Source organism: Rhinoraja longicauda, chromosome 13 (genome assembly GCF_053455715.1).
Source record: "Rhinoraja longicauda isolate Sanriku21f chromosome 13, sRhiLon1.1, whole genome shotgun sequence".
In the NCBI taxonomy this organism is placed as follows: Eukaryota; Metazoa; Chordata; class Chondrichthyes; order Rajiformes; family Arhynchobatidae; genus Rhinoraja; species Rhinoraja longicauda.
Genome location: NC_135965.1, coordinates 46,069,126 through 46,088,419, shown reverse-complemented (window position 1 = coordinate 46,088,419; position 19,294 = coordinate 46,069,126). Strand labels below are relative to the sequence as shown.

The 19,294-nt window shown below is 41.9% G+C and overlaps 1 protein-coding gene across 9 annotated transcripts in view; it reads left to right on the top strand.

The window, feature by feature from the left end:
* armc9 (armadillo repeat containing 9) overlaps positions 1 to 19,294 on the top strand; it is a 70,874-nt gene that overhangs the window by 41,103 nt on the left and 10,477 nt on the right. For 5 of the 9 annotated variants that reach the window (XM_078410884.1, XM_078410887.1, XM_078410888.1 and 2 more), the window contains 7 exons: positions 4,737 to 4,813; positions 5,351 to 5,425; positions 5,523 to 5,613; positions 6,597 to 6,652; positions 7,940 to 8,077; positions 10,254 to 10,369; positions 10,908 to 11,044. In XM_078410884.1, coding sequence (XP_078267010.1) covers positions 4,737 to 4,813; positions 5,351 to 5,425; positions 5,523 to 5,613; positions 6,597 to 6,652; positions 7,940 to 8,077; positions 10,254 to 10,369; positions 10,908 to 11,044 — 690 coding nt within the window. Of the gene's footprint in view, positions 1 to 4,736; positions 4,814 to 5,350; positions 5,426 to 5,522; positions 5,614 to 6,596; positions 6,653 to 7,939; positions 8,078 to 10,253; positions 10,370 to 10,884; positions 11,045 to 11,578; positions 12,894 to 19,294 lie in introns of those variants that run through there. The other 4 variants (XM_078410891.1, XM_078410886.1, XM_078410893.1 and 1 more) reach the window with 3 other exon arrangements.

Genomic DNA, 19,294 nt, shown 5'->3' with positions numbered 1-19,294 from the left:
GATGTGCTGGCTCTGGAGAGGGTCCAGAGGAGGTTTACAAGAATGATCCCAGGAATGAGTAGGTTAACCAATGATGAGCGTTTGACGGCATTGGACCTGTACTCACTGGAGTTTAGAAGAATGAGGGGGGACCTCATTGCAACATACAGAATAGTGAAAGGATTGGATAGAGTGGGTGTGGAGAGGATGTTTCCACTCGTGGGAGAGTCTAGGACTAGGGGTTATAGCCTCAGAATTAAAGGACGTTCTTTTAGGAAGGAGATGAGGAGGAATTTCTTTAGTCAGAGGTTGGTGAATCTGTGGAACTCTTTGCCACAGAAGGCTATGGAGGCCGTCAGTGGATATATTTATGGCAGAGATAGATAGGTTCTTGACTAGTGCGGGTGTCAGAGGTTATGGGGTTCAGGCAGGAGAATGGGGTTTGGATGGAGAGATAGATCAGCCATGATTAAATGGCGGAGTAGACTTGATGGGCCAAATGGCCTAATTCTACTCTTGTCACTTATGATCTTATGATGTTATGATGCACATGGAGGCTAAGGACTCATGGCCATGATAGTGATGTCTTGAAGAATGTCCACATTGCAGAAGAGGAGGAGCTGGAGATCATAAAATGCATAAAGGCAGGAAAATCCCCCGGACCCGATGAAGCAAATCCTAGGGCATTGTGAGAAGCTGGGGAATAAATTGTTGGGTCCCTGGCAGAGATACTTGTTGATAGCCATGGGTGAGGTGCTGAAAGAGTGGAGGGTGGCTAATGTTGTGCCCCTATTTGAGAAAGGCTACAAGGAAAAGCCTGGGAACTGTTGATCAGTGAGCCGAATATCATTTGTTATTGGAGAGGATCCTGAGAGACAGAATCTACAAACATTTATAAAGGCAAGGACTGATTACAGATAATGAGAGTGACTTTGTGTGTGTGTGAAATCATATCTTGCCAAGTTGACGGAATTTTTTGAAGAGGTAATTAAGAAAATTGAAGAGGCTACGTGGACTTTAGCAAGGCTTTTGACAAGGTACCTTAATGTTTGGCTGGTCCGGAGTATTAGATCGCATGGAATTCATGGCGAGCTAGCCGATTGGATATAAAGCTAGCTTGACATAGCAGACGGAGTGTGGTGGTGAGGGGTTTCGGACTGGTGGCCGACTACAAGTTTTGTGTCACTGGAATCGGTGCTCCACCCACTGGTATTCTCATTTTTACAGATGATTTTGATGAGAATGTAGGTGGAATGGTTAGTAAGTGTGCAGGCGGTGAGTAAGTGTGCAGACGGTGAGTATGTGTGCAGATGGTGGGTAAGTGTGCAGATGGTTAGTAAGTGTGCAGATGACACTGAAATTGGTGCTATAATTCACAGTGAGGAAGGTTCTGTGGGATAACAATGGGATCTTGATTACTGGGTTAGCGGGCCAAGCAATGGCAGATTGGATTTAATTCTGATAACTCCAAAGTACTGTATTTTGCAGGACCCGCTAGGGCAGGACATGCACGGTAAATGGAAGGCCCCTGGAGAGTGTGGTAGAACACAGAGTCTTAGGAGTGGTGACACCTAGTTCCATAAAGGTAATGGCACAGTAGGTAGAGTGGTGAAGAAGGTGTTTGGCATGCCTGCCTTTATTGGTTAGGATAGGTTAGGATATTGAGTAAAGGAAGGTAGACATAAAATGCTGGAGTTGCTCAGCGGGACATGCAGCATCTCTGGAAAGAAGGAATGGGTGACTTTTCGGGTCAAACCCCTTCTTTGAAGGGTTACTCTGGCATTTTGTTCTACCTTTGATTTAAACAAGCATCTGCAGTTCTTTCCTACACATATTGAGTACAGGAGTTGAGTTACCACTGTACTAGATGTTGACAAGGCTATGGCGTATTGTGTACAGTTCTGGTCACCTTACTATCAGAAGAATGTCATCAAAAAGGAAAGGGTGCAAATGTGATTTAAAAGGATATTACTGGCTCTGGAGGGTTTGAGTTATGAGGAGAGTTTGGATTTATCCCAGAATTTCCCTCCTGGGATAAATAAAGTTCTATCGTATCGTATAGGCTGAAACTTTATTCCCCCGGAGCATTAGAAGGTGAGGAGTGACATTGTAGAGGCTTGTAAAATTAAGAAGGGTATAGATAAGTTAAATAGTCAGTCTTATCCCCAGGATGGGGGAGTCTTAACTAGAGGGCATGGGTTTAAGATGAGAGGGGAAAGATGTAAAGGGGACCTGAGGGAGATCTTTATCTCACAGAAAGTGGTGCATGCATGGAACGTGCTGCCAGATGAAGTGGTTGAGGCAGGTACAAATCACGGGGTTTACAAGACACTTAATGGGGATATAGGTTTCTTCTCGCTAAAATATTTGCAATTCCAACTTTTAATAAAATTGAAAAATATATACAGGTTACATAAAAGTCTATGATAGTTAATGTGCAATGTAACATAATATTTTACTACCATTCTCAGTTTTGCATGTAACTAGGAATGAGGTGGGAAATGTCATAAGATCTTGAAATTTAATTTATAGACATTGGTCTATAAATTATTCATATCATTCATCAGTGTGATGAATCTGTAAACACCAGTAAATACAGACCCAATATTTGTAATGCCCTCTTTATCATGCCTTGAACTTCTTCAAAATTGAAATGCTGGGATGTATAGATAGATACAGCATGGAAACAAGCCCTCGGCCCACCGAGTCCCCACCGACCAGCCATCCCAGTACATTAACATGGGACAATTTACAATTTTTTACCGAAGCCAATTAACCTGCAAGCAAACCTGCACAGCTTTGGAGTGTTGGAAGAAACCGGAGCACTGGGGAAAACTGATGCGGTCTCGGGGAGAACGTAACTTTCCTAACTCTTTTGAGATTTTGGCCTGGACAATGTTGATGTGCCATTCCACCATCGCCCCCTAAATGACCCGTTGCCTTTCTGGCAACACCACTTTGTAATTTAAACATGATTCCTTGTCATCGTCATTCCTTAGGCTGAAGATAAATTCTAAATTCCAAATCCAGCCTGACAAATTAGCTAACAGTCCATATCAGCAAATGAATACATTTCATGTTTTATAGTTGATTTCTCTTTATGTACCTATACGTGAAAAGTTGTCCCATCTACTCCTAATGTTTCACTGTTGCTTATCTGAAACCAACTTCTTAGATAGATAGAAATGAATGAGGTAACTTTCGTGAAGACATAAAGAGACTGTAGACACTGGAATATTGACCAAAACAGAAATTGCTGGGGGAGCTCAGCGGGTCAACCAGCATCTGCAGAGGAAAAGGACAGACCAGGACCCTTGTTTTGACCAGAACCCTTCTTCAGACTGAACTTCCTCCAGCTGAATTCCTCCAGCACTTTGTGATTGTAAGAGGTATCTTTCACCATATTGTATCCTGATAGGATTTGCAAGATGGTTTGGTCTCCACTGAATAAAAAAATCATTTTTGGCATGGATGAGGTCAGCATTGTAAGTACTGGCTTCCATCCAGTCCACCACTTTGCAATTGATTTGCTCTTTTAGAATGGTGTGCAGGAGATCTGTGAATTTTCATGTCATTAGCATTTGCATTTACAAAAAGAAATACTCCAAACACCAACCAAGGAGCACTCACAAAGAGTTGCCAGTCACACCTAGAAAATGGGACAATCTGAAGAAGGGACCCGACCCAAAACATCACCTATCCATGTTCTCCACAGATGCTGCCTGACCCGCTGAGTTACTCCAGCACTCTGTGAAACGTCACCTATCCATGTTCTCCACAGATGCTGCCTGACCTGCTGAGTTACTCCAGTGTTTTGTGTCTATCCTTGCTAAACAGCATCTGTAGTTTCTTGTTTCCACAATGGGACAAACTCGCATTGTTAAGAGAGGGATTATGGAAATTTCTTTAAGTGATTTTTGTGTGATATGCACATTTATAATTCTGTTCTTAATCCAACGTGGACTATCGAGCTAGTGAAAAAATCTTAATTAATTTAACAATTGACTTGTTTATTGTTACTGACACAAATGGCATAAACTCAGCTAAGTCATTTTTATCCGATGACATCAGTTAGATCCAGAAAGCTGCTGAGGTTTTACCATTTTAAAGGTAATCTAGTTGCTGTGAGACTTCTGTAGCTACACTGCTGAGAAATAGAATAGAACCTAACAGCTTTGCTCAACTATTTCTTCTGTGCTTTACCTCAAGCCAAGGAAGTTTGGTGGAGAAGACCATGAAATAGAAACATAAAAAACAGATGCAGGAGTAGGCCATTCGGCCCTTTGGGCCAGCACCACCATTCATTATGAACACGGCTGATCATCTACAATCAGTACCCCGTTCCTGCTTTCTCCCTATATCCCTTGATTCTGTTAGCCCGAAGAGCTATATCCAATTCTCTCTTGAAAATCTTCATGTTGGCAGTTACTTTGTATTTCTATTTACAGTTGACTTTCACTGAAGACAAATTTCTATTCAAAATGGGGTACGAACGGACATGGGCAATTTCAGATGCCTGTGGTATTTCTATATTAGTTTTAAAGATTCTAAAATCATTTTATCCTTTTGATTACGTCAAGCAGAAACAAATATTGCCTTATTTGAGATGAAATGTCAAAATCTACATTTGAACCAGGTTATAATTTTCAGCACAGGTCAATAGAGGTTGGACAACCTGCTGACTAAGTTAATAAATGAAAGATTATTTCTATAAGCATCTCAGGTCTGAAGGAAACTTTTTTTTAACTGCTTTTCAGGTAAACGGAAATGTGTAGAAGATGGCAAACGAGTGTTGAAAATGTTGTCTGATCTTTTGGGTCATGATAATTATGAGGTAATGGCTCCGTGATACAAAGCTCCATGTCTACTTGGATTGTGGAATCAATGCAGCTGATATCCTGACACTGAGGGTAGTCCCGACATCCAGCTGCTTTCGCTTTAAAACTATTGCTGGCATATTTCCTGTGAAGAAGTGCCCTGAACAAGCTAATTGTTGGGGAAAGTTTTCATGGATTGGTGGTTCCTCATAAACGCCCCATTGGTGCACTTGTAGGGAGGCAAGATTATCAAAATGTGAATAACTAATAGCTTTTTAACCTTGTTGTTGAAGGAAGCATTATGACCATTCTGAAATATTTGTTTGCTCCTCTAATCTGGGATTCTTCAGCAGATGTCACCAAATTGTATGTTGCTTGCTGCTTTAATATTTAAAGGCTGCTTTCTTTTTCAAATTTTTGTCATACAAATCTATCTTTGATTTTAAAAACACGTAAAGTTTAGTTAATGCACCCTTGCAATTACCACGTAAAATTGTTTTCCATATTTTGTATTCATTCATATTCATTCACTGACTGCTATTTGCTGCTTTCAGATAAGGCCATATGTGAATGGGGCCTTGTACAGCATTCTTGCCATTCCTTCATTACGCGAGGAGGCAAGGGCAATGGTAAGTACGGTAATGGATGGAGTGGTGCAAAGAAGAGATCTATTCATTGAGATTATTTGCTTTGATTTCATTGTGCAACTTTTCCAAATTATTATAGGGCATGGAAGAAATTTTACAGTGTTTTATCAAAGAGGGGAACACTGAGATGAACAGACAGCTTGAGTTTATTATAAAGCAACTTAATTCAGGTTAGTATTGAATCAAAGGCATGCAGATGAATTATTTTCCTTAATGCCCTTGGTAATCAATATTGTGTATTCAGATGGTTTAGGCATTCCCAAAGCTTCTCATGATTTTGTACCTGGGAACTATCCGTAAATCGATCTTTAATTAAAACAGAAACAAACACTTTCAGTGAAAGATAATTAATATGAACATTTATTTATTGTCTTCTCCCATATAGATACAATGGTACTGATTAGAGGAAGCCAGCACAGATTTGTGCATGGCAAATCATGACTAACTAACTGCTTAATGTTTTCAATAAAGTAATGGAGGGAAATATATTGTTTGGTATATATTTAAAATTCCAAAAGCTATTTAATAATGTACCAAATAACAGACTTGTCTTCAATAAGTGGGCTATAACCTTGAATAAAAAAATAGTTTAGAAATTAGAAACCGAGCAGTCGTGGCAGGTTTTGGGGCCTGGGCTGGAGAGAGGCTTCCCAGCCGATCATCCACAATCAGTACCCCGTTCCTGCTGTCTCCCCATATCCCTTGATTCCGTTAGCCCTGAGAGCTAAATCTAACTCTCTCTTGAAAACATCCAGTGAATTGGCCTCCACTGCCTTCTGTGGCAGAGAATTCCACAGATTCACAACTCTCTGGCTGAAAATGTTTTTTCTCATCCCAGTCCTAAATGGTTTACCCCTTATTCTTAAACTGTGACCCCTGGTTCTGGACTCCCTCAACATCGGGAACATTTTTCCTGCATCTAGCCTGTCGAATCCCTTAAGAATTTTGTATGTTTCTATAAGATCCCCACTCATCCTTCTATATTCAAGTGAACATAAGCCCATTCGACCCATTCTTTCATCATATGACAGTCCCACCATCCCGGGAATTAACCTGGTGAACCTATGCTGCACTCCTTCAATAGCAAGAATTATGCTACACTCCCTCAATAGCAAGAATGTTGTAACCAGTCTTTGATTTTGTGATCTGGCAGAGGAGAGACTTGATTCAGATTCTGATGATGAAGAGGAAGATGATGATGATGATGAAGTAGGTGCAGTTTTTTTGCTAGAGATTAGTTACAATTTAAAAAGATCTAACTTAATGTTTCAAAATAAATACTTTAAAAATAAATACTTAAAATATAAATAAATACATTAAACAACTTGCTGTCGCCTATATGGTTTTTCATTTGTCAATGTGCTTTTGTGTGAATAATCTGTGTGAATTTTTTTCCTATCTTACATTGAGGAAAAATGTGCATGGCTAAAAGAAGCTGACAAAGTGTTGGCTGTTCACAGTGAGCTCCTTGCATTCCCTGCTGGTGACTGAATGACATCTGGTCTTGCCTGGCTCCCCTCCCCTGTCGCAACTCTCGGCCCAGAAACGTCAACAAAGTTTACACATTGTAATGGGATCATGTGGATGCAAAGCTGGAACAAGCTGCAAACCATTAAAATGTTTTGATGGTCTTATGACTGGGTTGCTTGTCAAACCTACCGAGGGCCCTGTAAAATTTGTGAAATTCTAAAACTTCAGTTGAGTATTAATATTATCAAATTTAAAACATTCCAAATCAAAATTAATAACTTTTATTTAAAACTTGCATAAATCCCTCACAATCATTCCCCACCAAGGGAGTCTACAAGACTCTGCACCTCCTTGGCAAAGGAAACAGTGCAAGTTGCAAGTCCTGGGCTCTGAGAACAGACTTCTATCAGAATTCGGTTTGAAAAAAACAGCAAACATCTGGATGAAACCAAGACATATTGTATAAAAGTTATATTTACAACTGTTGACATTTCTTCACACAATCTTTTTTCTGCCATTTGACTCGATTTGTTTTTAAAAGGTCTCCAGTTTGATCAAATTGGCTAAAATAAAGACCCAGTGAATTCTAACGTACATTGAGAAAGCCTGCTGATGGTTTTTGCTGCAGTCTGAATATATCAATGTACACACACTACTGAATTATGTGCAAGTTAAAAATAGCTTTAAACTCCATTTTGCCATTAGCCTGTTTAATTAGTCAAACAAATTTTAATGGTTTGTTTTATAAAGGTGGAATGAAAAATATAATTGACTACTTTCTGAACTTTTCCTCATTTATTGCTCCTCAAAGATATTAACAAAACATTTCCTATTTCAGAATGGCAATTTCCCTGTCTCTGTTTAATTTGTTGCCATTAATTAATTCATGATGATGGTGTAAAGTGTTCAACACTCCAACTATTATAGTGCATTTATTTACTTTAATCTCTAAAAGGTTCAACTGGTGTAATAAATGAAGAAGCACTAAAATGTTATAACATGGTTATTTGTGCAATTCAATGCCAGGATGACCCAGATGCGATGGAAGCTGACTTGGACAAGGCTGAGATACTGAAACCTCAGCCTGGAGAGTTATCAGGAGAAAAGCTACTGACGGCTGAGTACCTTGGGGTGGGTGTGCATTGTCAGGCATCTGGACACACTGTAAGTTGAATACTGAAGATGATTGTCAAATATTTACGGTGTAGGTAATTATAGCAATAAAACATTTAAAAGAATGGAAGATTTGCATTTCCAGAGTAGATTTCACAACCTCTGGAGTTGCTAAAACACATTGCTCTCAGTGATGTACTTTTGTAGCAAGATTGGGAAAAAAACAAGAAATCCTTGTACAGCTAAGTCCTCAAAACGGCAGCAGTAATGCTGAGAAAACTCATCTCAGTTATACTGATAGTTTAACTCATGAAGCATCACCAACGTTTCTCCTTCAAGGAATCTTTTGTAACCTTGCAAAAAATACAAAATATTCAATATTACAAAGTTTAATGGGAAGATCATTTCAATTTATTCCTGCTAATAAATGGAACTTAAAATATAGAGCAGCTGTTTCTGCCATTTAAGAAGATTGCCAGAGTTGTATATGGCAAAAATCAAAGCCAAGCTTTTCAAGAATGAAATTAGCAAATTATTCCCATACAGGATTGAATTGCGGAACTCTGTCCATTAAAAGACATTTGATGACAGATCAACGTTAATTCCAGAATCATAGAGGCATGCGGCACCAAAATAGTTCCTGCGGCTCTCCTTGTCCATGCCATCTGTAATGCCCACCCGTGCTCATGCCATATGGCCACTTCAGGCCCACATCCCTCTACACCTTTCCAATCCAAGTATTGTAAAGGTTGAGAAACAATGAATTGCAGATGATGACTTACAAAAAAAGACAAAGTGCTGTGGAAACCCAGCAGGTCAGGCAGCATCTCCAGAAAACATGGTTAGGTGGCGTTTTGTTTTGGGACTCTTCTTCAGACTGATTATGATGAGGGAGGGTAAGAAAACTGGAAGAGAGGAGGGTCAGGACAATGTCTGACAAGTGAAAGGTGAATACGGGTGAGGAATGGGGGGGGGGGGGGGAGGGAATGGCAGATGGTTAGATAAGGGCCAGAAACAGAAAAACATAATGTGTGATCAGTGATGAAAAGCCAAAACATTTCTCCCCTCCCGCTCCACTTCTTACATGCTTCCTCTGGCTTCACAATTGGCAACTCTTCTATCCTTATCTCATTTGTCTTTCATCTCTAGCCTGTCCAAACATCTGCTGAGCAAACGCCCACTCACCTGCAATTGTGGCAGCTACAAAATGCACCACATTTACTAACTTTGGCTTCTCTGAAAGTGCCTCCTAAACCTGTAACCTCGGCCATTGAGAAGAACAGAACAGATATGGAACACCACTCTCTGGAGATTCTCTACCAAACTGCACATCATATTGATATGGAAATACATAGCCATTACATCATTATTGGTGGGACTAAATTTTGGAACTTTCCAGCTAATAGCGTTATGGGAGTGCCGATTGTATCGATCAAGTTCAACACCATCTTCTGGACAGCAATTAAAAATGGGCAAGAAATGCTGGCCTTACTAGTGACCCCTCATTCTGAAATATCAATACATTTTAATTATAATTTAGTGGTAACGTTTTTGGACATTTCTGCCAAAAAAAAACACTCTTGCAATAACGTTTTTTATTTTGGTTTTTATTATTTCGTACTGGTGTCAGAGATTATGGGGGGAAGGCAGGTGAATGGGGTTCGGAGGGAGAGATAGATCAGTCATGATTGAATGGCGGAGTAGACTTGATGGGCCGAATGGCCTAATTCTGCTCCTATTATTTATGTTGTTATGAAGACAACTAGGAAGCAAAAATTTCTTGCTGTAAAGATATTTTCAGCTGTTTTGACTCAGTTTATAAATATACCATCAAAAACTTTTTTGAGAACTGAATCTGAAGACGTTAAATGTTATAAAAATTTGGTATAGTAAACATCTTATGAATGTTTAAAATCATTGAATATAGTTTAATTAACTGGATAAATACAGAAGTTCTCCCGATTTTATTTTTATTTTTGTCTGTACTTGGGTACTAGTTGGGAAGTTACATGCATGTGCTTTGTAAAGGAAGGGTTTAGAGGGATGTGAGCCAAATGTAGGCAAATGGGACTGGTCCAAGATACCGCCTTGGTCGGCATGGATAAGGTGGGCCGAAGGGCCTGCCTTGCTTATAGATCCATGTCTAAGTAAATGTAAAAGAACATTAATAGTTATAATATGAAAATGTGCACATTCTGGGTTTTTTACATTTTCTATTATTTTACAGATAATGACAAACACAATGAAGACTAAAAGAAAGCCAGTGGGACCTTTGAAAGAAAGTATTGATGAGCCCCTCCGCCGACCGGTCACCCCAGGCATGCACAGGTTGGGTTATGTAACGTAAGTATTCTGAAAATTACCTAAATTAATAAAGTAAAGAACCATAAAGCTTTTTTAATCAGGTTAGCTTTGCCAGAAAGCCCAATAAAAATTTACAATTCATAGTGCAACAAGCTTTCTGTATCTGTTTTAAATTAGAATATGTGACAGTTGCTCTTTTGTGATTATTAATATTTGGCACAAGAGAAATAGTTATAGTCCTCTCAATTATGCAATTACATGATTCATGGCACATGACCACTGATATGTATTGTATGAAATACCCTGAATGGAACAATTACTGAAGAGGTGTTATTTGTTACTGAAGGAAACATAGAAATGGAAACCAAAAAAGAAGTCAAAATTATATTAAAGAAAAATGTAATGGAATAAAGGAAAATGTAACATGCAAGAAGCATCTAGAGCCTGATATGAATAGCGGAGTTGTGTAGTTTCTGTTGCATTGAATGTTTCTTCAAATGTTTTATTGAGCATTCATTTTTATTTATGCAACCAGATTTATTTGTTCTGCACAGTTTACTTTCAACTGACTTTGTAGGTTGGGAACTGCTCTGGAAAAACACGAAAGTAGACGTCCCAGTACGGAGAGCCACCTGTATTCACAGCAAAACTCTCGGCCACCTACTCGAAGTGGGAACCGAACAAGTGATTCTGAGTTTGGTGCTTCACCTATTGGTAAGTTAAAAACTAGTTGACTGAATATTTTTTTATCATTCATGAGTCTGGGCCCATTGCGAACAAGGTTAGCAATAATTTCCTCTGTCTGGTTTTCCTTAATAAGATGATAATGAGCCCAAAAAACCATGGAGGAACTCAGCAGTTCAGGCAGCATCTGTGGAGGATTGAGTGGGGGGGGAGGAAAGACTTTGGGGTGGGGGGATGGGGCATAGGAGGGAGATAAGCGAATGGAGGAGTGGAAAGGAACAAAGTGATTGGGTAGATGGGAGATGGTTGGGGAAATGTATGTTCATTGAGATGGGTCCAGATAGGTGGTGGAATGGGAAAGAGAGGGCTGTAGGGGTATGTTGCACTCGTTTCCCATCCCCCTTTATCCTCCCTCTCCCCCCCAGCCCATTCCACCGGGTGGCGCTGTCAGCGATGGCAGCCTCGCCAACGGTCTGGTTTTTTGTCTTTTTTGTTATCTTTAGTGTGTTTTAAAAGTTTGTGTTAATGTTCTCTGGTTTGTTTTATGTGGGGGGTGGGCGGAAGGGGGGGGATTTCACCATCGAGGAGCTCGCAGTCTCGAGTAGAGACCGATGTCGGGAAGCTCTAAAGTGGCAGAAGATTCGACTGGCACAGGGGAGCTGAGATTCCCCCCCCCCCCCCCCCCCCCCCCCCCCGATGCAAGAGATTGATCGCCCTGACACGAGGGCCCGGCCGCCGGCTACGGGATTCAAGATCATCCCGACCACGGGAGAACAAAGAAAGGAAGAGATTTCACTTTTTGTCGCCTTCCATCACAGTGAGGAATGTGGAGGAGTCACTGTGGTGGATGTTTATGTTAAAATGTATTTTGTGTGTTCTGTTGCTCTTTATTGGTATGACTGTACGGCAAAACAAATTCCTTGTATGTTGCAAAACATACTTGGCTAATAAAGTATGATTATGGTTATGTGGGCTTGACCTTTCACTCCTTATCCAACACCCTTTTATCTCCTTTTCACCTCTAGCCTTTGTAGCTAACTCCACCTATCTGCCAAACACCCTTCCTAACCTACACAAATCCTGCCTGACCCACTGAGTTCTTCCAGAATTTGTTCTTTACTTGAGAATCCAGATCTGCAGTCTCGTGTCTCCATTCTAATGAGCCCTTCACAAAGTAACAACTAAAAGTCCCACTTCCCCCCCTTCCCTTCCTAAGCCCCCTATAAGCCCCTCAGTTTCTGCCCCCCATCTCCCCTCCTGACGACTGCCACGTCTTTCTGAGCAATGGAGATCACAGTTAGTCAGGTGATATTGGGAAGGCTTTGTGAGTTGTTCAATGGCATCTTGTACATTGAACAGATGGTGGATGGACTGCTTTGTCTTGGAAGGACCATCCTTGGTTCTGTCGGGCATGCACTTGTCTAATGCTGCTCATCTTGAAAACTGTGACAAAGTTTCAAAAAGTGAGTCACTGGCTGCAGAATGTCCAGCCTATGACCAGTTCCTTTAGCCATGCAATTGTTGCGGTTAATGCGGTCAGTGATGTTTCTTTTCAATGGTCATCTTCCAGCTTATTGATAAAAGGTAGATTGCCATTCAGTGTTATAGGGTGGTGATGTTGGTGATGGACATTGCTTGATGCTTTGGTGGCACACATAAATTTCTAGTCATCCATTTAAAACCTGATGTCCAGTTTTCATTCTCTCTGTAGTTAACAATGGGGCTATATCATTGGTGAATATGTTATGACCTTGTGATGAAGGAGAGGTTAATTATGGAACACCTGTTCCATAATTACTGTGATGTCACTGTGATGGACGTTTGTGTTGGGGTCATGTGTCTTGTGTTCTTTTTTTTTCTTTTTTTTGTGTGACTGCTATGTAATTTCGTTCGGTACCTTGGTACCGAATGACAAATAAAGCTCTGTTGACTGTTGACTGTTCAAACCTAATTCTGATCGCCTGATTGCGAAATAGAAGATAACATAGTGCAGCGCAGAAACGGTTCATTCACCCCACAATGTCTGTGCCAAATATGATAACGTTATGGAACACCGGAAGACATCCTGACTCGGTGTCTATGACCATCAACGGCAACAGCTGATTTCTTTTGTGTTGATTATGACAAGCCCGATTAACTGTAGCTTCACTTGGACTTCCTAACGCCACAATGTCAATGGCACGTTCCAGTTTGGTACAAGTCTGTGAGGTGGTCTGGAACTACCTTGCCTTGTAATACGGGGAGAAAAGATGAGGTACGAGGGTAAACTAGCCAATAATATAAAGGAGGATAGCAAAAGTTTTTTTAGGTACGTGAAGAGGAAACAAATAGTCAAGGCAAATGTGGGTCCCTTGAAGACAGAAGCAGGGGAATTTATTATGGGGAACAAAGAAATGGCAGACGAGTTAAACCGTTACTTTGGATCTGTCTTCACTGAGGAAGATACACACAATCTCCCAAATGTTCTAGGGGCCGGAGAACCTAGGGTGATGGAGGAACTGAAGGAAATCCACATTAGGCAGGAAATGGTTTTGGGTAGACTGATGGGACTGAAGGCTGATAAATCCCCAGGGCCTGTGGTCTGCATCCCAGGGTACTTAAGGAGGTGGCTCTAGAAATAGTGGAAGCATTGGAGATCATTTTTCAATGTTCTATAGATTCAGGATCAGTTCCTGTGGATTGGAGGATAGCAAATGTTATCCCACTTTTTAAGAAAGGAGGGAGAGAGAAAACGGGTAATTATAGACCAGTTAGTCTGACATCAGTGGTGGGGAAGATGCTGGAGTCAATTATAAAAGACGAAATTGCTGAGCATTTGGATAGCAGTAACGGGATCATCCCGAGTCAGCAAGGATTTACGAAGGGGAAATCATGCTTGACAAATCTACTGGAATTTTTTGAGGATGTAACTAGGAAAATTGACAGGGGAGAGTCAGTGGATGTGGTGTACCTCGACTTTCAGAAAGCCTTCGACAAGGTCCCACATAGGAGATTAGTGGGTAAAATTAGGGCACATGGTATTGGGGGTAGGGTACTGACATGGATAGAAAATTCGTTGACAGACAGAAAGCAAAGAGTGGGGATAAATGGGTCCCTTTCGGAATGGCAGGCAGTGACCAGTGGGGTACCGCAAGGTTTGGTGCTGGGACCCCAGCTATTTACGATATACATTAATGACTTAGACGAAGGGATTAAAAGTACCATTAGCAAATTTGCAGATGATACTAAGCTGGGGGGTAGTGTGAATTGTGAGGAAGATGCAATAAGGCTGCAGGGTGACTTGGACAGGTTGTGTGAGTGGGCGGATACATGGCAGATGCAGTTTAATGTAGATAAGTGTGAGGTTATTCACTTTGGAAGTAAGAATAGAAAGGCAGATTATTATCTGAATGGTGTCAAGTTAGGAGGAGGGGGAGTTCAACGAGATCTGGGTGTCCTAGTGCATCAGTCAATGAAAGGAAGCATGCAGGTACAGCAGGCAGTGAAGAAAGCCAATGGAATGTTGGCCTTCGTAACAAGAGGAGTTGAGTATAGGAGCAAAGAGGTCCTTCTACAGTTGTACCGGGCCCTGGTGAGACCGCACCTGGAGTACTGTGTGCAGTTTTGGTCTCCAAATTTGAGGAAGGATATTCTTGCTATGGAGGGCGTGCAGCGTAGGTTCACTAGGTTAATTCCCGGAATGGCGGGACTGTCGTATGTTGAAAGGCTGGAGCGATTGGGCTTGTATACACTGGAATTTAGAAGGATGAGGGGGGATCTTATTGAAACATATAAGATAATTAGGGGATTGGACACATTAGAGGCAGGAAACATGTTCCCAATGTTGGGGGAGTCCAGAACAAGGGGCCACAGTTTAAGAATAAGGGGTAGGCCATTTAGAACGGAGATGAGGAAGAACTTTTTCAGTCAGAGAGTGGTGAAGGTGTGGAATTCTCTGCCTCGGAAGGCAGTGGAGGCCAGTTCGTTGGATGCTTTCAAGAGAGAGCTGGATAGAGCTCTTAAGGATAGCGGAGTGAGGGGGTATGGGGAGAAGGCAGGAACGGGGTACTGATTGAGAGTGATCAGCCATGATCGCATTGAATGGCGGTGCTGGCTCGAAGGGCTGAATGGCCTACTCCTGCACCTATTGTCTATTGTCTATTGTAAGACAAACTAAGCATCATCAGTAAAAAAATCATCAGTAAACTTCAATACATTCAAAACTCCGCTGCCCGTCTACTCACCCACTCCCCGATCCGTGACCATATCACCCCCGTCCTTTACAAACTCCACTGGCTCCCCATCCCCCAGAGAATCCAGTACAAAATCCTCCTCATGACCTACAAAGCCCTCCATAACCTGGCCCCATCCTACCTGACTGACCTCCTCCACAGGCATACTCCCACCTGCACCCTCCGCTCTGCTGCTGCCAATCTCCTGTCCCCCCCCATCCGGACCAAACTCAGATCCTGGGGGGACAGGGCTTTCTCCATCGCTGCTCCCACCCTATGGAACTCACTACCCCAAACCGTCAGAGACTCCTCCTCACTCACCACATTCAAAACATCACTGAAGTCTCACCTGTTCAGCACTGCCTTCAACCACTGACCGTCACCTCACCTTCTGTCTCCTTTTTCTGTTTGTTTACTTATTTATCTATTTATTCACTTCTCTATGTTCTAGTAATCCCTGTAAAGCGTCTTTGAGTGTTTGAAAAGTGCTATATAAATGTAATGCATTATTATTATTAGTATTATCAATGACCAGATAATTTCTCGGAGCCGCTTGATAACACCAGTAATGGTACCTCCATCATTTTGTTAATGATTGATAGCGCACCATGAGGATCATGAACACCTGAATTGTCCTTTGAAAGTTGCCCACTCCTCTGGCTTCCCGCTACTCTTTGCTATCTTACACATCTTTTTTTTTAGTTTTATTCCCTAACTTCCCTTGTCAGCCACAGTTGCCTCTTACTCCCCTTAGAATCTTTCTTCCTTTTTGGAATGAAATGATCCTGCATCTTCTGGATTATGCCCAGAAATTCCTGCCATTGCTGTTCCACCGTCATTCCTGCTAGAATTCTTTTCCGTTCAACCTTGGCCAGCTCCTCTCTCATGCCTTCATAGTCCCCCTTTTCAACTGCAACACTGACAATCTGGTTTAACCTTCCCCCTCTCAAATTGCAGACTAAAACTAATCATATTATAGTCACTCCCTCCAAGCGGTTCCTTTACCTTGAGTTCCCTTATTAAATCTGGTTCATTGACAACACTAAATCCAGAATTGCCTTCTCTCTGGCAGGTTCTAGTACAAGCTGCTCAAATAATCCAGTACAAGCTGCTCAAAGAATCCAGTACAAGCTGCTCAAAGAATCCAGTACAAGCTGCACTAAGAATCTAAGGATGAGCCCAGTGCATACCAAGGGGTATTTGTACTTGTAGTTGTGCTTGCAGTTATAGTAGCACAACACATGCAAGACAATGACCATTTTCACAAAAGGAAATAAACATTACGGCTGGGGCATTCCATCCTACCCAGATTAATATCCTGAGGATTACTATTGACCAGATACGTAATTTAGAACAGACACTTACTAATCCTGTCTGCTGAACCACATCAGAGTCTGGTGTTTCTGATTTTAGGAACTGATCTCTGACGTCCAGCCCCACTATTTTCGGAATATGGGCAGCTCCAAGCACAGAGAACCAGCACAACCTCACTCAGGGTAGAGGTCTGCTTGACTGCTACTCTCATCAGTCATGCTGAACATTCACTGACACACAAGGTAGACACAAAATGCTGGAGTAACTCAGCGGGTCAGGCAGCATCTCGGGAGAGAAGGAATGGGTGACATTTCGGGTCGACACCCTTCTTCGGACCCGCATCGGCAGTTTTTTTCCTACAATTTCACTGACACACTGTGGTTCTCATAGAACATAGAACAGTAGAGCACAAGAATAGGCCCCTTGGCCTACAATGTATGTGATAAACATCAAGCCAAGACCATCACTTATCTACCTGCACATAACCCATATCTCTCATGCCTATCCAAAAGCCACTAATGTATCTGCTACAACCACCACGCTGGCAGCATGTTCTGGGCACCTACTACCCTCTGTGTAAAAGACTTACTCCGCACATCCTTTTTAAATGTTACCCGTCTCACCTTAAATAGACAATAGACAATAGGTGCAGGAGTAGGCCATTCGGCCCTTCGAGCCAGCACCGCCATTCAATGTGATCATGGCTGATCATTCTCAATCAGTACCCCGTTCCTGCCCTCTCCCCATACCCCCTGACTCCACTATCCTTAAGAGCTTTATCTAGCTCTCTCTCAAAGCCATGATTTGATCATATTTGGTAATATTAGATTTTTCCATCCTGGAAAAAAGATTCAGATTGTCTACCCTATCTACACCTCTCATAATTTTATGTGCCTCTATCAGGACGATGAGGGGGATCTTATAGAAGTGAAGATCAAGAGAGTAATAGATTGGGTAAATGCACAGAGACTTTTACCCAGAGTAGGGGAATCAAGAACCAGAGGGCATGAGTTTAAAGTGAGGGGGGGGAAAATATTTAATAGGAACCTGGGGCACCTTTTTTTACACAAAGTGTGGTAGGTATATAGAATGAGCTGCCGGAGAAGGTAGTTGAGGCAGGTACTATCGCATTTCAGAAACATTTAGACAGGTACATGGATAGGATAGGTTTAGGAGGATATGGGCCAAACACAAGCAGATAAGACAACTGTATATGGGGTTTGTTGGTCGGTGTAGGCAAGTTGAGCCAAAGGGACTGTTTCCTCGCTGTATGAACTGCGGTCTGGCAAGCGCCTTATAAAGCCTTAGCATTGTTTCTCTGCTTTTATATTCTAGTCCTCTCAAAATGAATGCCAACATTGCATTTGCTTTCTTTACCTTTTGGGAATCTGCACCAGCACTCCCAAGTCCCTTTGCATTTCCAAGTTCTGAATCCTCCCGCCATTTAGACCATGGTGCATAACTGCGCACTTTGCTATGCTGTATTCCATCTGCCACTTCTCAGCCCACTCTCCCTACCTGTCCAAGTCCTTCTGCAGAGTCCCTGCTTCTTCTACAATACCTGCCCCTTCGCCTATCATCATATCATCCATAAACTTGGCTACAAATCCATCAATTCCATCATCCAAATCATTAATATACAACATTAACATAATGGACCCAACATCGATCCCTGCAAAACATCGTTAGTCAATGGTAGCCATCCAGAAAAGGCCCCCTTTATTCCCACTCTTTGCATTCTGCCATTCAGCCAAACTTCTATCCATGCTGTATTTTGGTAGGACAAATCAAAATAGGACGTACAGGGTAAATGGTAGGGAATTGAGGAATGCAGTGGAACAGAGGGATCTGGGAATAACTGTGCATTGTTCCCTGAAGGTGGAATCTCATGTGGCTAGGGTGGTGAAGAAGGCGTTTGGTATGCTTGCCTTTATAAATCAGAGCATCGAATATAGAAGTTGGGATGTAATGTTAAAATTGTACAGGGCATTGGTGAGGCCGAATATGGAGTATGGTGTGCAGTTCTGGTCGCCAAATTATAGGAAGGATGTCGACAAAATGGAGAGGGTACAGAGGAGATTTACTAGAATGTTGCCTGGGTTTCAGCACTTAAGCTACAGAGAGAGGTTGAACAGGTTGGGTCTTTATTCTTTGGAGCGTAGAAGGTTGAGGGGGGACTTGATAGAGGTTTTTTAAATTTTAAGAGGGACGGACAGAGTTGACGTGGGTAGGCTTTTCCCTTTGAGAGTGGGGAAGATTCCAACAAGGGGACATAGCTTCAGAATTGAGGGACAAAAGTTTAGGGGTAACATGAGGGGTAACTTCTTTACTCAGAGGGTGGTGGCGGTGTGGAATGAGCTTCCGGTGGAAGTGGCGGAGGCAGGCTCGATTTTATTATTTAAGAGTAAATTGGATAGGTATATGGATAAGAGGGGATTAGAGGGTTATGGTCTGAGAGCAGGTAGATGAGACTAGATCAGAGAGAGTGGTCGGCGTGGACTGGTAGGGCCGAACGGGCCTGTTTCCGTGCTGTTATGGTTATATGGTTATATGGTGGTATCTTCCCTCTCATACCATGGACACTCAGCTTGTTTGGCAGCTTCACATCTGGCGCCAAGCCCTTCTGAAAATCCAGTAAACAACATCCATTGACTTTCCTTTGTGTATCCTACTATTTACTTCCTCAAAGAATTCCCACAGATTTAGTTTAGTTTGTTTTAGAGATACAGCATGAAAATAGGCCCTTTGCCCGCCA